Consider the following 15,839-nt stretch of genomic DNA (forward strand, 5'->3'; position numbering starts at 1 on the left):
AACCAGAGAAAAGCCCCCAACAGCAACGAAGACCCAATACAGCCAAAATAAATAAATAGATACATATTATGTAAAAACAAAAACTAGCAGTTACCAAAATGCCCTTCAGGAGTTGAATGCATAAATAAATTGTGGTATATTCCTGTCATGGAGTATTACATAGCAACAAGAATAAACAGTCTGCAGCTACACACAAAAATATGAGTGGCTATCACAAAGATAATAGTCACGGAGTGAAGCCAAATACAAGTGGAGTATTTATAAAAGTAAAAAACAGGCTAAATTAATGTATGCTATTAGAAGTCATAATAATGGTTACCCTAGACGCAGTGATTTTCAACAGGGTATAATTTGACTCACAAGGGATATCTGGCAATGTCTGGAAAGACACTTTTGGGTGTCTTACTGGGAAGGAGGGTTGCTACTGGCAGCTAGTGGGTAGAGCCCAGGGGTGGGGCTAAACATCCTGCAAGGCACAGGACAGCTCCCCACAGCAAGAACTGTCCAGCCTGAAACCTCAGTAATACTGAGGCTGGGAAGCCCTACCAACTATAGGGATAGTGGTAACATCCTGGTTTTTGATCTGCATGCTGTTCACACAAATGTGTGCAATTGGAAAACTCATCAAGTTACACACGTATGGTATGTGTACTTGTCTACAGGTATACTGTCTCTTAACAAAAAGCTTGCTGCTGCTGCTAAGTCGCTTCATTCGTGTCCGACTCTGTGCGACCCCATAGACGGCAGCCCACCAGGCTTCCCCGTCCCTGGGATTCTCCAGGCAAGAACACTGGAGTGGGTTGCCATTTCCTTCTCCAATCAATTAATACGAGGACTCTACTAAATCTAGATTTAGTAGAAAACAAAAAAAACTGACATTTTACAGAAAACCTTAAATTTTAATGATAAAACAGTGTGACTATTTCACTCATCAAATCTTGTACTAAACATCAAGATTTAGAATGTACTCTAAAATGGCAACCACAACTTCAAAAAAAAGCATCATGCACTGATAAAAAATGCATGAATGTTTTATTTACCAGAAAATCCTGGTGATCTGCAGATAGGAATCTGGCCAAGTCACTTAGAATCAGGATTTGTATTGTCAGCACCTGCAGAGACCAAAGAAGAAAACAGCTTCTTAAAGAATGCCTCCGTGCCTCTTGCTGGGACTGTCTCTGCAGCTTGCACGTGTACGGACTCTCCTGCTCTGTGATGGTTTGCAAACTGGGCCCTGCATACAAAGGGCAAGGAGGGACTCACAAAAGAGGAGGACCATTCTAGATCAGTAGTTGGCAGGTTCAACGAGCAAGGGAACTTACATAGGAGGCTTGTTTTGCCAGCTCAAGACGAGTAGATCTCAGATCTCATCTGCTTGCCAGAATGTTGAAAGTTTATATAGAAGCCTTAACTGGGCTCAATCATGTCAACTATCCAGATGGTCTCAACACCTTATGCTCTTAAGGCTGTATCCCTGAAACAGCTCCTGGTGTGGGAATGCTGGGCAGAACAAATGTTCCAAGGTCAGGCCCAACTTGAGGCTCAACGCCACATCCTCTCAATGGCCTTCTCCAACAAGGATGGAGTCTTTTGCTCCTTGAAATTTACGAAGTTTTTCACAGCATGGTATACCTCGACATGGTATTTTGAATGAGAAAGTCCATTTTGGTCATTTTGTCCACATTTCTCATTTGTGTGTTGGGCGTGTCTTTTTATTCAATGGCCTCCAATCAAGGGAGGCCTCATGGCAGAATGCAGGTCCCCAGACTGTGGATCCCAATCCAGAGGGAAGGAGGTATTGGGAGGAGGTAAGGGTACTTTGCACCGGAAAAGGACATGAAAATTGCAGCCAGATGATGGACACATGGATGGAGATTATTCATAAGGTGGCCATAACAATTTCCCTCCCTCTATCTAGGCCTCCATGTGATGTGACTTGATAGCTATTTCTACACAGAGATGAAGCTGATTTCTTCACTGCTCTAAATCTGGACTAGACTTGAGACTTATTTTGACAACTAGAATGCAGTGGGGAGCCTGAGGCCATCCCAGTTGACAGTCTAGTCTTCAAGACGCCCTGCATGGTACTGGTCACTTTTCTGGAACCATACCTCTGCTATGTGAATAAGCCTGGGCTAGTTCGCTGGATGGTGAGAGGCCACATGGACTAGACGCAAGCCATCCCCAGTGAGGCCATCCTAGCCCAGCCAGGCCCCCTCATCCAGGGGCTGCCCATTCGTGTACGGGGCGAGTCCAGTCAAGACCAGAAAAACCATGTAACTGAGCCCAGCTCACGTTGTTGTTCAATCACTAAGTCGTGTCCGACTCTTGTGACCCCATGAACTGCAGCAAGCCAGGCTTCCCTGTCCTTCACTATCTCCCAAAGTTTGCTCCAACTCCTCCATTGAGTCGGTGATGCCATCCAACCATCTCATCCTCTGTTGCCCTCTTCTCCTCCTTCCCTGAATCTTTCCCAGAAACCCTGATGGGGTTTTTCCAGTGAGTTGGCTCTTTGCATCAGGTGGCCATGGTATTGGAGCTTTAGCACCAGTCCTTCCAATGAATATTCAGACTTGATTTCTTTTAGGGTTGACTGGCATGCTGCAGTCCATGGGGTCACAAAGAGTCGGACACAACTGAGCGACTGAACTGAACTGAGGGTTGACTGGTTTGATCTCTTTGCTGTTCAAGGGACTCTGAAGAGTCTTATGCAGCACCAAAGTTTAAAAGCATCAATTCTTTGGTGCTCAGCCTTCTTTTGGAGAAGGCAATGGCAACCCACTCCAGTACACTTGCCTGGAAAATCCCATGGACGGAGGAGCCTGGTGGGCTGCAGTCCATGGGGTTGCTAAGTGTCAGACATGACTGAGCAACTTCACTTTCACTTTTCACTTTCATGCATTGGAGAAGGAAATGGCAACCCACTCCAGTGTTCTTGCCTGGAGAATCCCAGGGATGGTGGAGCCTGCTGGGCTGCCGTCTATGGGGTGGCACAGAGTCGGACACGACTGAAGCGACTTAGCAGCAGCAGCAGCAGCCTTCTTTATGGTCCAGCTCTCACATCTGTACATGACTACTGGAAAAACCATAGCTTTGACTACCTGGACTTTTCTCAGAAAAGTGATGTCTCTGCTTTTTAATACTCTGTCTAGGTTTGTCATAGCTTTCCTTCCAAGGACCTCACAATGGCAGCCCACAGAATCATGAACTAAGTAAGTTGGAATGATTTCTTATGCAGCACATGCCTTTGTTCTCAGAAAGATGGCTGTAAGCAGCTCTGGCATTTATTCTATTCATGTCAGGTCTGGTTTTATTAATAGTCTCTCTTTTTTAATCGTGGAGTGAAAGTCCCTCAACTGAATATCAGTGATCTTGCTTGGGTAATTAGCTCTACCACTGTGGCCAGGGGGTGAAACATGTGGTGGCCATACCTGGGTCCTTCCTAGAGGACTGTGAGAAAGTGACAGTTGGCAAAATGTAAAAAATAATAACGTTCAATGCATGACACGCTCTGTATCTCACTGCCTCTAATGTGAGAATTTGGTTGCTGTGATGTTTCCAACTGATTGATCATTCATTGCTTTGTAGATTCTGCCATTATCACAGCACCAGAGCAAATTCACTCATTACTTTATTCTACTTGCATAATTTGAAACATAGAAGACCATGAGAAAAAAAATCCATTAAGAGCAAATTTTGTATTTTGGATGCTTTAGTATTTGTATTTCTGGATATCTTATCTCCTACCATATATTAGCCCTGAAACATACCAGAGCTCTTCATGATTTCTCCCCAGAGTAAAGGAGGGATGTGTTGGCCAATATTTTGCCCTCACATGTTATGGAATGAGATGCATCCATTTTTATATAAAGTAGAAGGACACTAAGCAAAATGTGAAGAAAGAAATGTTGCTAATCCTTGAATAAGTGTAGAAAGAATCAACAGATAGTGGCCAAAAGAACACTAGTTCCTTTAATCTTACTTAATAAGCCTTGTCTTCAAGCGTTTTGATTTTCTCTAGCTGACTTGAGGACGTGCTTGACTTGAATTCATTTGCCTTCAAAAATAATGAAGACTGGGAGGTTGACATGGTATGTGAGTGGAAAATCCAATGGACAGAACTAACAGGGTTTAATAATTTTTCAGCAGAGGAAGACTGTTTGGGTTCCTTCTGCTAAAACACTGGTCTTATGATGGGTAAATAATGGGCTAGCCTGCAACTGTTAAAGTAGTGTTTCTAAGGAATATTAATTGACATGGATAAGTGTACACGATTCTTTGCCAAGTGAAAAATATTTCTAGACGTATATTATGTCATAGGTATGTATATGTGTATGAAACGAAATATGACCACTGGAATTTCTAAAGACAGACAATTTGAGCACATTTCTCCCTTTAATGCCTCTTTATGTTTTACAGCCTCCCAATGTTATGAAGTGTCACTTCTGTAGTTATGAAACATAAAAATGAAAATGAAAAATATGTCAATTAACTATTGTAGTACTACATAGAAAATCATGCTGTCAAAATATTTGCAACCAGAATAAAACAGTTCTCTAGCTCCTCAAGATGTGTCCCTCTTGTGTGAATTTTGAAATCAGCATTGCAGTCTGATGGCGATATTCTTCTGTGGACTGCCAGATCTAAGTGAAACTAACTAATTACTGACATCTACAGAATATCCCCTATATGCCAGGCCTTGTTCTAAATAGTTCACATGCTTAAATCCACGTGATACTTATAACATCCTATGAGGTAGTTACTATTATTACCACTTTATACATGAGAAAACTGAAGCACAGAGATTTCAGTTAAGATGGGGTGAAGTCAGACTCCAGAGTTCTTGCTCATGACTATTCTACAGTTCTCTCCTGTCTTGTGAGAGAGGACATTCCAGGTACTACTCATCTTGAAAAGGAAGGGCTTCTCAGAGAGAAAAGCAGAACTGTGAGTGCAGAGTTCAGGTAGTCATGAGAAGGCCTTGAACTCCTTCCCTTTGTCTAATCAAAGAGTTCACCTTGAATTTTAAGGATAGCTGAAGGGGGATGTGGAAAAGAAGAGACTCCAGCACAATCTCTGCCTTATAGGATCCCATTTGTAATAGTTGAGATACAGTGTGTGTGTTAGTTGCTCAGTCATCTGACTCTTTGCGAGTGCAGCCCACCAGGCTCCTCTGTCCATGGAGTTCTCCAGGCAAGAATACTGGAGTGGGTAGCTATTCCCTTCTCCAGGGGATCTTCCCAACTCAGGGATCGAAGCCAGGTCTCCTGCATGGTCGGCAGATTCTTTACCATCTGAGCCATTAGGGAAGAACATACAGTACAAGTGTCCAAACTGATATCACAAGACATGCTGTCCACAGAACACTGGTTATATACTAAAATAAAAGATTCTGTGCTTTTGTAAACTTGAGAATCAGTGGATGAGGAAAAGCTAGAGGTCTGTTATAGGACTTCTCAGAGCCTTTGTTAGGCTCATGTTATGTTTTAGTATCTATGGAATATGTATAGTATATATCATTTTCCAACTTTGTTCAACCAAAAAGCATCTTTCTCATGGAACATCCTCTAATAGTTCCCCAAGTTAATATTCTGTGGAACAAAATTTGGGAAACATTGGTCTCAAATAATAGTACTCTCTTTATTATAGTTTCCACTTTCCTCTGATCTTTAATTTTTTTTTTAATCTTATCTCAAGTGTCCTCTGGAGGTAAGGAAAGGATTTGTATCCCTGTTTGGATATGTTTATTAGAGGAAGGGTAGCAATCTATTGAGGTCAACATAATAGACAGAGCCACGAGCACCTACAGGAAATACATTTTGGTGACAGAATAGAATGATGTCTAAAATGTCACCCAGTCCTCCAGGATCTCTCTCTCTCCTTGTATAGTAAACCCTGGGAGCCTTTTTGTTAATGAAGCAGTGTTTCCTTCCAGTAATCTTAATTGAATTTGGTTCACTGAATTGTAGGACTTCCTTAATGATACACGCAGTTACCATATGGAAGAGCTCATCATTAGAGATTTAAGTCAAAAGACTTGATGGCCAAGTATTCTTTATCCATTCCTCTGTTGATGGACATTTAGGTTGCTTCCATGTCTGGCTATTGAAAATACTGTTGCAATAAACATTGGGATGCATGTATCTTTTAGAATTATGTTTTTTCCCAGGTATATGCTGAAGAGTGGAATTGCTGCTGCTGCTGCTGCTAAGTCACTTCATTCGTGTCCGACTCTGTGCGACCCCATAGATGGCAGCCCACCAGGCTCCCCCGTCCCTGGGATTCTCCAGGCAAGAATTCTGGAGTGGGTTGCCATTTCCTCCTCCAATGTATGAAAGTGAAAAGTGAAAGTGAAGTCGCTCAGTTGTGTCTGACTCGTAGCTACCCCATGGACTGCAGCCCACCAGACTTCTCCATCCATGGGATTTTCCAGGCAAGAGTACTGGAGTGGGGTGCCATTCCATCATCTATTACTTGTATGTGTAGCTTTTAAGAAACCTCTGCACTGTTCTCTATAGTGGCTGTACCAATCCATATTCCCACCAACAGTGCAAGAGGGTTCCCTTTTCTCCACACCCTCTCCAGTATTTATTGCTCATAAGTTTTTTGAAAATGGCTAGCCATGAAATTAAAAGATGCTTACTCCTTGGAAGGAAAGTTATGACCAACCTAGATAGCATATTCAAAAGCAGAGACATTACTTTGCCAACAAAGGTCCGTCTAGTCAAGGCTATGGTTTTTCCAGTAGTCATGTATGGATGTGAGAGTTGGACTGTGAAGAAAGCTGAGTGCCAAAGAATTGATGCCTTTGAACTGTGGTGTTGGAGAAGACTCTTGAGAGTCCCTTGGACTGCAAGGAGATCCAACCAGTCCATTCCAAAGGAGATCAGTCCTGGGTGTTCTTTGGAAGGACTGATGCTAAAGCTGAAACTCCAGTACTTTGGCCACCTCATGTAAAGAGTTGACTCATTGGAAAAGACTCTGATGCTGGAAGGGATTGGGGGCAGGAGGAGAAGGGGATGACAGAGGATGAGATGGCTGGATGGCATCATGGACTTGATGGACGTGAGTTTGAATGAACTCCAGGAGTTGGTGATGGACAGGGAGGCCTGGTGTGCTGCGATTCATGGGGTCACAATGAGTCGGACACGACTGAGCGGCGGAACTGAGCTGAACTGATTCTGACTGATGTGTTGTAAAGCAACTATACTGCAATAAAAATTTTAAAACAGACATGATGGCCATTACATTCTCATTTATCATATGGCAAAGAAATAAGAGAACTTCAAATAACTCAAACGTCAGTGTGGACAGCCCTTCCCAGAGCCTGTTTCCTGCTCATTTTAAAAAATGTTGTAGAGTCTGTAGTGTGTTTCAGTTTTACGGTCATGCATGGAAAGATGTTGAAAATTCATGTTAGAAGGGGACGGCCAGGTAAGTTACAACTAGGAGCATCACTGTTATTAGCTGATAAATATTCAAAAAAGATTTATAATTGCCTTAAAATTGCAATCATGGTTTATTTTCAGAATAGTGGAGACAGAACAAAAATAGCAAAGGGAAAGCACAGAAAATCACTAAAATAACTGCCAGGTGAGCTTAGTGAGATCAGATCAGATCAGTCACTCAGTCGTGTCTGACTCTTTGAGACCCCATGAACCGCAGCACACCAGGCCTCCCTGTCCTTCACCAACTCCTGGAGTTCACCCAGACTCATGTCCATCGAGTCCATGATGCCATCCAGCCATCTCATCCTCTGTCATCCCCTTCTCCTCCTGCCCCCAATCCCTCCCAGCATCAGAGTCTTTTCCAATGAGTCAACTCTTCACATGAGGTGGCCAAAGTACTGGAGTTTCAGCTTTAGCATCATTCCTTCCAAAGAAATCCCAGGGCTGATCTCCTTCAGAATGGACTGGTTGGATCTCCTTGCAGTCCAAGGGACTCTCAAGAGTCTTCTCTAACACCACAGTTCAAAAGCATCAATTCTTCGGCGCTCACCCTTCTTCACAGTCCAACTCTCACATCCATACATGACCACAGGAAAAACCATAGCCTTGACTAGACGAACCTTAGTTGGCAAAGTAATGTCTCTGCTTTTGAATATGCTATCTAGGTTGGTCATAACTTTCCTTCCAAGGAGTAAGCATCTTTTAATTTCATGGCTGCAGTCACCATCTGCTTAGTGAGATAGGTCACCCTAGATCATCCAGCCACCAGTCAACCTGCTTCCTGAATGGACCTAGCAATACAAGTTGAGCCAGCCTGATTCAAAGAACCACTCAGCCAACGCATAGAATGATGAGCTAAATAAATGCTTACTGTTTTAAGTTGCTAAATTCTGAGATGATTTGTTATACAACAACTAATCAGTATTTGTGGCATGGTGAGGATCTGAGGTCTTTCCCTTGATGATTGAACCCCACTCTGGCTCTTAAGGTCATCACTGATCCTCTGAATTTCAGACAAATCCTGCATCAGGTCCTGTGGCAAACCACCTCATATCTGCTGCAGCAGTATTGTCCAGTCCCTCTCAGCAGTGGCCTCTACAAGCTTACTAGCTCTCAACTCCTGGTACCTTCCATACTCTTTCACAGGGAGTATATAGAGATTTATGAATTCCTTCTCTCCTGGATAAGAGCCAAGGGAGTACCAGGGTGCCACCTCCTGCTCTTTCTCACCTTCAGTCTGCCACAACTCCATTTCTATTTGGCAGCAGCTGCTCTGTGTTGCCAGATGGGATCCAAGTGAGGCCGTCTCTTTCTAGAATTCCAGATGGGGCTGTGGAAATAAGTTGAGACCATGTAAATAAGAATCCACCATAACCAGTGTTTGCTAGAATCAAGGCAGGCAGGAGTATAGAAAAGCTTCATACTAAAAGAAAAAAGGAAAGCTTTAAGAATGTGCTGACTGAAGGTTTTACTGGCATAGGAAATCTGGCTGCAGGCTAACTAGAAGTGGGAAGTCGATGTGGTTGGTTTGGAAAGCATATTTGGCTTTCTCTGGTTGGTCCTCGGTTGGAAGCTCGAGCAAAAAATAGAAAAGTTGGCAATTATTAGCTTAGTGCTAATTGTTCTATGCGATTTGCTATAGAGTTTGTGTTTTCACTCCCTGAACTGGCTGCCGCAGAGGTTATGAGTCAATATTCTCCTGTCTTATTTCCTGCAACAGTCATTGTCTATTTGTATATTCAGCCTCTCAGTCCCCTTTTCGGTCATCCTTTCACTGCATGCTGTTCAGACCAATTTCAGGAAAGGCTACGTATCCAGAGTGTCACTGTTTGGTGACTGTTCGATTATCTCCATGGTCAACTGTATTGTAAGACCATCCTGACCTTTTTGTTGTTGTAGCATCTTGGTGATTTGCTGGCAAGAGAGCAATTTATCCAGTTATGATCCTGGATAAAATGCCTTAGGCCAGTATCGTGATCTCTGACAAAGAAAAGAATAATTAACAGTCCCTATAAGATAAGATGTCTTAGAACCAAGAACCCAACTGCCCAATCTAGGCCAAGTGAATGAATCCCACTGGCCATGAAAAAAGCCAAGTAGTTTTTTTCTGAAGGTACTGTATAGCCTGTTCTACTTTGCCTGTTTCATTAATCTAAGTAGAGCAAGAAGTGTTAGCAATGGCACAGATGCCTCCATGACTAGCCAACAAGAAATCTAGAGCTGTGCAACTGTTCATCACTAACTTGTGCCAATGAGTTAAGATCAGTCTGTATTTCATTTAGGATGGAGATGGTGATGCTAATAACTTCTGCCAAAGTTAATAAGCTTCTTAGAGTACTTTCTACTTGAATGATTCACACCATTGGGAACACTGCTCTGATTGTTCACATAAACAATTAGTCAGTAATCTCCCCAGTTGGAATGCTTGAATCATCAAGGGTAGGCTCATTTGGGAACTTGCATCTGAGCTGGAATTTTCTAAATTGGTGATATATCAAATTAGGGTCTTCCTGTATAGGCAAGTCCTGAAGTGCTTGAGGTATTAGTCTGGGGAAAACAAGATCAGACATTCTGGTTGCAAGGGAAGTGGTACCCAGTAGGGGACACGTGGAAATCCAGGAGAAAAGGAGCTGTTGGCAACAGGAGATCAGTGACTGAGTTACAGGTTTAGATCTCTATGAATCTCTTCCAGGTGACAAATAGCTGACTCATCATTCCATAAAGGTTGTTGAATGCAAATGTAGAATCAACTGTAATAATTGGTCTTTTTCTTCAAGAGAGAACACTACCAAATTCACATGTTGATTTATTTAAGTTCATTTCATTATGTAGACGCAAAGGCCATTGGCCATGATTCCCTATAATCTTGCTCGATGAGACTGGAATTGTCCAAAGGTTTTTATCATGATGATCATGGTGATGGATGAAATATACAGCAGCCAGTAAGATTCAGGTTAGTGGTGACTATTTGGGTATTAGAAAGTGTGCTTTGATCTAAAAATTGTAATAAAGAAGAGAGAAAAGGGGCCAGGAGGGATGGACAACAATCAGGTAGAAAATGAGAAGACTAAACAAGTAGATGAATAACAAAATAGGAATTAGTCTGGGGTCTTAGCACCATACCTTGGGCAGAAGCTGTCTACTATCGTAAGTCATCTGCATATTCCAAAGGTCCTACGTCAACTGTTTACTTCCAAAGGTTGGCTGTGAGTAGAGGATTTCTGAGAATCCTAAATGTAAGGTCCCTTATTGGAACAGCCTGCCAGCTTGTCAGCTATCTGGAATTCTGAATTAGGACCGACTCCCTGGAGTTTCACTGCTGTATTTGTTGTTACAGTACCTGATTAGGTCCTTTCCAATGAAGTTCAAGGGTAGGTTTTCTCTGATGTCTCTTCTAATACATGAAATCTCCTGGTTTCAGATCATGAGGAGGCTGAGGCTGTGTAGGAAGAAGATGCAGAAAGGTATGTTTAACCTGTTGATGATAAGATTGAATGCATGAGTCCCTTGCAACATTTTGCCATCTCTGCACGCAGCAGGGTAGAATACCAGAGATGAAATTTTGAAAGGCACGGGTCTTCCGGTTACTAGATCGTAGGGGGATAACTGGCGTGTCCCCGAGGGAGTAGATTGTATGGCCATAATCTTACAGTTTCATATTTTCTCTGTGTGCATGACTAAATTATCATCTAATTGAATTTTATTGAGAACGCTTTGGGTATGACTCTTTGAAATGGCGACCCACTCCAGTACTCTTGCCTGGAAAATCCCATGGATGGAGGAGCCTGGTAGGATACAGTCCATGGGGTCACAAAGAGTCGGACATGACTGAGTGACCTCACTTTCTTTTGACTCTTGAGTTTATTGTCAACAGAGGGACTCTGCAAATCCCTTTCTGCATTAGTTCAATCAGGTTTTGCCATCCAGGATCGAGCATATGAGATTTTAACCAACATGTGTACAAGTTAGCATAGTTCAAGTAACCCTGAGACATACGTATCCAAAGGAAGTCTAAATTCTACAAATAGCAGCTGGCCTTGTCTGGGTTAGGGCAATTCTGAATTACAACTGTTAATTCAGCTCAGGTCCAAGGCATACCTGACTCATGGGAGGGATGAATTTCATAAGCAATAGGTATATGGGGTTTTAGGAGGGTTGGTAGGAAAAGGGAGGGGGTCTGGGCAAGGGAATGAAGAAGGAGGAGTTGACAGATGTGTGGAGATCAGAAGGATAAGGGGGAGGTGAGAGAGCTGGATACAAGGAAGCAACTGGAGGACAGAGTGGGAGATTTTATTCAGGAAACAAGTCTAGTTTGTTGTTGCTTAAGTCTGTCAGATCGCTTTTAGCTTTGGTCAAAGCACCTTTCAGTGAGGCAACTTTTAGATCAGAATTTCATTTGGAGGCCTCTGCATGAAAAAATACTGCCCATTAAAACTGAGAAATCTTAGTCCTTTATTTTCTAAGATGTCTCTCAAATGAACAATTTTGTTCAAGCCAAGTGTTCCCAGGGTGGCTACTGAAGATTCAAATCATCATGAAGTCACGCTACTTAGAACAATAGGTACAAAAATTAGGACTGTAACAAGAGCTCAGCAGAAAGGAGGAACATCTTCTGGAAGAGGGGGAGAGGACTGAGACTTAAGTGATCCTTTGAGAGCAGGCAACAGTGAATCCAAGCAATGCATGCACACCTGTGTGTTAGAGCCCCGGCCCCAACCCCCACCTGATGGTTGGCTGCCTTTGATCACAGGTGGAAAACCAAAGAGAACATTCTCTTCGGATAAATGTCAAGAACAAGCAAATGCTATAGAAGAAGAAGCACAACTAGTTTTATTTGCAACTTGGCAAAATTTGTTTAACTGGACTCTGGGTTGCTGAGAACCACAAATTTAAGTTTATAGGTCCTATGAGTGTGTTCTACGCTGTGATTCTTCTTCATACACTTGGGACACTTTTCGATGACACAATGCAAAATAGAACCACAAAAGAGAGCAATATGGGTTGGAAAAGAATGACCTGATTCCACCTAGGAAGCCAAACAAACAGGGACCACTAACAAAACCTAGGCACCAATGAACAAACATCTTCAGGAATTCAACACAGAGACAGCAGGATTCAGACGCAGGGCTGTCTTGCAATTGGTGAGAACATGACAAGCCACAAGCAGCCCCTGTGGGTACTGAGCCTGGCTGAAGGTTGGGGTCCGTACTGATGAGCAATGCAGAATGTCTGGGTGGGAGCTTTAGGAAAACTGTGGAAATAAACAAAGACCACCAAATGAGAACAAATAGAAGTTTTTTATTTAGAGCTTGTGGTTGGGAGAAATTTAAAGACAAGTAGGGGACTAGGAAAGCTTTATAATGAGAAAAAGGGAAGTCTTCACTCTGATTAGTGGCTGTTGGCATGGGGAAGCTGAAAGTGGGTTAACTAGGAGCAGGGCAGACTGTATGATTCGTTTGGGTGCATATTTGGGTTTCTCTTAATTGGAAAGGTCAGTTTTCATTCCAATCCCAAGAAAGGCAATGCCAAAGAATGCTCAAACTACTGCACAATTGCACTCATCTCACATGCTAGCAAAGTAATGCTCAAAATTCTCGAAACTTAGTCTTTCAGATGTTCAAGCTGGATTTATAAAAGGTAAAGGAACCAGAGATCAAATTGCCAACATCCGTCGGATCATAGAAAAAGCAAGAGAATTCCAGAAAAACATCTGCTTCTGCTTCATTGACTATGCTAAAGCCTTTGACTGTGTGGATCACAACAAACTGGAAAATTCTTCAAGAGATGGTATTACCAGACCACCTTGCCTCCCTCCTGAGAAATCTGTATGCAGGTCAAGAAGCAATAGTTAGAGGCAGACATGGGACAACAGACTGGTTCCAAATTGGAAAACGAGTACTTCAAGGCTGTATATTGTCATCCTGCTTATTTACCTTAGGTGCAGAATACCTCATGTTAATTGCTGGGCTGGATGAAGCACAAGCTGGAATCAAAATTGCTGGGAAAAATATCAATAATCTCAGATATGCAAAAGACACCATCCTTATGGCAGAAAGCGAAGAGGAATTAAAGAACCTCTTGATGAAAGTGAAAGAGGAGAGTGAAAAAGCTAGCTTAAAATTCAACATTCAAAAAGTTAAGATCATAGCATCTGGTCCCATCACTTCATGGCAAATAGATGGGCAAACGATGGAAACAGTGAGAGACTTTATTTTTTTGGACTCCAAAATCACTGCAGATGGTGACTGCAGCCATGAAATTAAAAGACACCTGCTCCTTGGGAAAAAGTTATGACAAACTTATATAGCATATTAAAAAGCAGAGACATCACTTTGCTGACAAAGGTCCATCTAGTCAAAGTTATGGTTTTTCCAGTAGTCATGTATGGATGTGAAAGTCAGACTGTAAACAAAGCTGAGCGCCGAAGAATTGATGCTCTTAAACTGTGGTGTTGGAGAAGACTCTTGAGAGTCCCTTGGACTGCAAGGAGATCCAACCAGTCCATCCTAAAGGAAATCAATCCCGAATATTCACTGAAAGGACTGACGCTGAAGCAAAAGTTCCAATACTTTGGCCACCTGATGTGAAGAACTGACTCAATGGAAAAGACCCAGATGCTGGGAAGGATTGCAGGCAGGAGGAGAAGGGGATGACAGAGGATGAGATGGTTGGATGGCATCACCAACTTGATGGACATGAGTCTGAGCTCGTTTCAGGAGTTGGTCATGGACAAGGAGGCCTGGCGTGCTGCAGTCCATGGGGTCTCAAAGAGTCAGACATGACTGAGTGACTGAATTGATGTAATTGGAAACAGGGGCTAAAAAATAAGAACGCTGGTAGCCACTGACCAAGTTCACTGAGGACTGATTGCTACAGAAGTCATGGTCTGTCTTGCTGCGCTGGCTGCTGGAGAAGTCAAGGGTCAGAGTCCTGTTATCATATACGGTCTGGCTGTTGTCCATTTGTATTCAGTCTCTCAGCGGTTCAGCTCTACTAGCTCCTTCCGCAGCAGGGTCCATCTCAAATGTGCTTTCATTTCCATTTTCTCACCACCCTCCCACATTTCTGAAAGGACCAAGAAAAGATTTAGCCTGAGATCCTTGGGAGAGTCAAATAGTGTTTTTCCAGGGTATTCACGTTCCTTCCAAATTACTCTCTTCCCCTTCTGCAAGAGAGAGTGCTTCTTTTTTTCCTCTCTTCCTACAGAGTAGGAGCTCCCCCTACTTTAAGTCCTCTTTTCCCTCACCCTTAGAAATGTTTCTGTTCCGGACAGGATCCACGTTTCCGTCTCCTGGAGCCAGAAGCCTCTGGGCTCTTTCTTAAAGGTGGTGGTGATGCTGGTGGAAGGGGGAGTGCCGAGACCAGAAACATCTTCCAGCACAGCAATCAGCCTACAGATTCTTCACTTCTGGAAGGAACTTTAAAATACATGAAAACTCAGGTCATCTGCTTAACACACATCGGTATGAATATTCAGCATGCATAGAAGTCTCTGAACAGTTTTGAATTGTGAATGTGGTGTAAATTTTCCCTGACATCTTCGTTCATTCAGTACATATTTATCCAGCACTTTCTTTGTGCTCAGCTCCGTCCAGGGCACTTGGAGATATTTGAGAACAGAGCAAAGAGCCCTGTCCTCCTGTAGCTTACATTCCAGAAGGGGGAGGCAAACAATAAACAGGAAACAGAAAAAGAAAGTTAATAGTGTGTTAAAGGGTGACAAGGCCTATGGAATAAAGAAAATGCAGAGCAGGGTAGGGAGGATCAGGCAGAGGGAAAGAGGGCGCCTTCATCTATCTCCCATTCTTTGGTGAGGCCTGCCTTTGCCATGTCAATAGCAACCTTATTGCTAAGTCTCAGTGAATAAGATCAAGACAATTAAACCAACCCTCAGGGTTTGAGCATTGTTATGAAGGAGATGCACGCTCACACAGAGAGGGCCCAGGCTAAGTTTGTGGGTATTACTGCTAATTTTATTAATCCTTAGCTTAGCTGCAGGCTGAGTCAGCTGCCAAGGATCTGAACTGATTTGGGATTCAGAGAAACAGTGTATCTGATTTGGCTATAGAAGTTATAACCAACTCTGGGCTTCCTCTTAGGGACCCAATTTATAGTAAGAAAAATCCTAACAGGAGAGAATCACAAATCAAGACTTTGTAAGTCAGTAATCATCATATATGCCTGTAAAATAATACTGTTATTATCAGTACCTATCAGCAGCATCAGGATCCCTTATTAGATGCCCTAGTCAGTGAATGACAAATTTTCTATTATTACATCTACATTGTCCTTCCAAGATAGAATCAACTTGACTACAGAAAGCAGCAAAGCCTTTTAAATGCTGTTATTTAGTAGCAAACAAATAGCTGTATAATAAAACATTAACTGTTC

The 15,839-nt window shown here is 42.6% G+C and overlaps 1 protein-coding gene across 1 annotated transcript in view; it reads right to left on the reverse strand.

Annotated features, from left to right (window-relative positions):
- Positions 1–15,839, reverse strand: part of LOC147348074 (uncharacterized) — a 238,979-nt gene that overhangs the window by 117,475 nt on the left and 105,665 nt on the right. The window contains exon 2 of the mRNA XM_086366030.1: positions 1,041–1,112. Within this exon, the coding sequence (XP_086222156.1) occupies positions 1,041–1,112 (72 nt within the window). The remainder of the gene's footprint in view (positions 1–1,040; positions 1,113–15,839) is intronic.

Source organism: Bos grunniens, chromosome 22, assembly GCF_055505025.1.
Source record: "Bos grunniens cultivar Pamir isolate PY7600 chromosome 22, Bosgru_T2T1.0, whole genome shotgun sequence".
Lineage (NCBI taxonomy): Eukaryota > Metazoa > Chordata > Mammalia > Artiodactyla > Bovidae > Bos > Bos grunniens.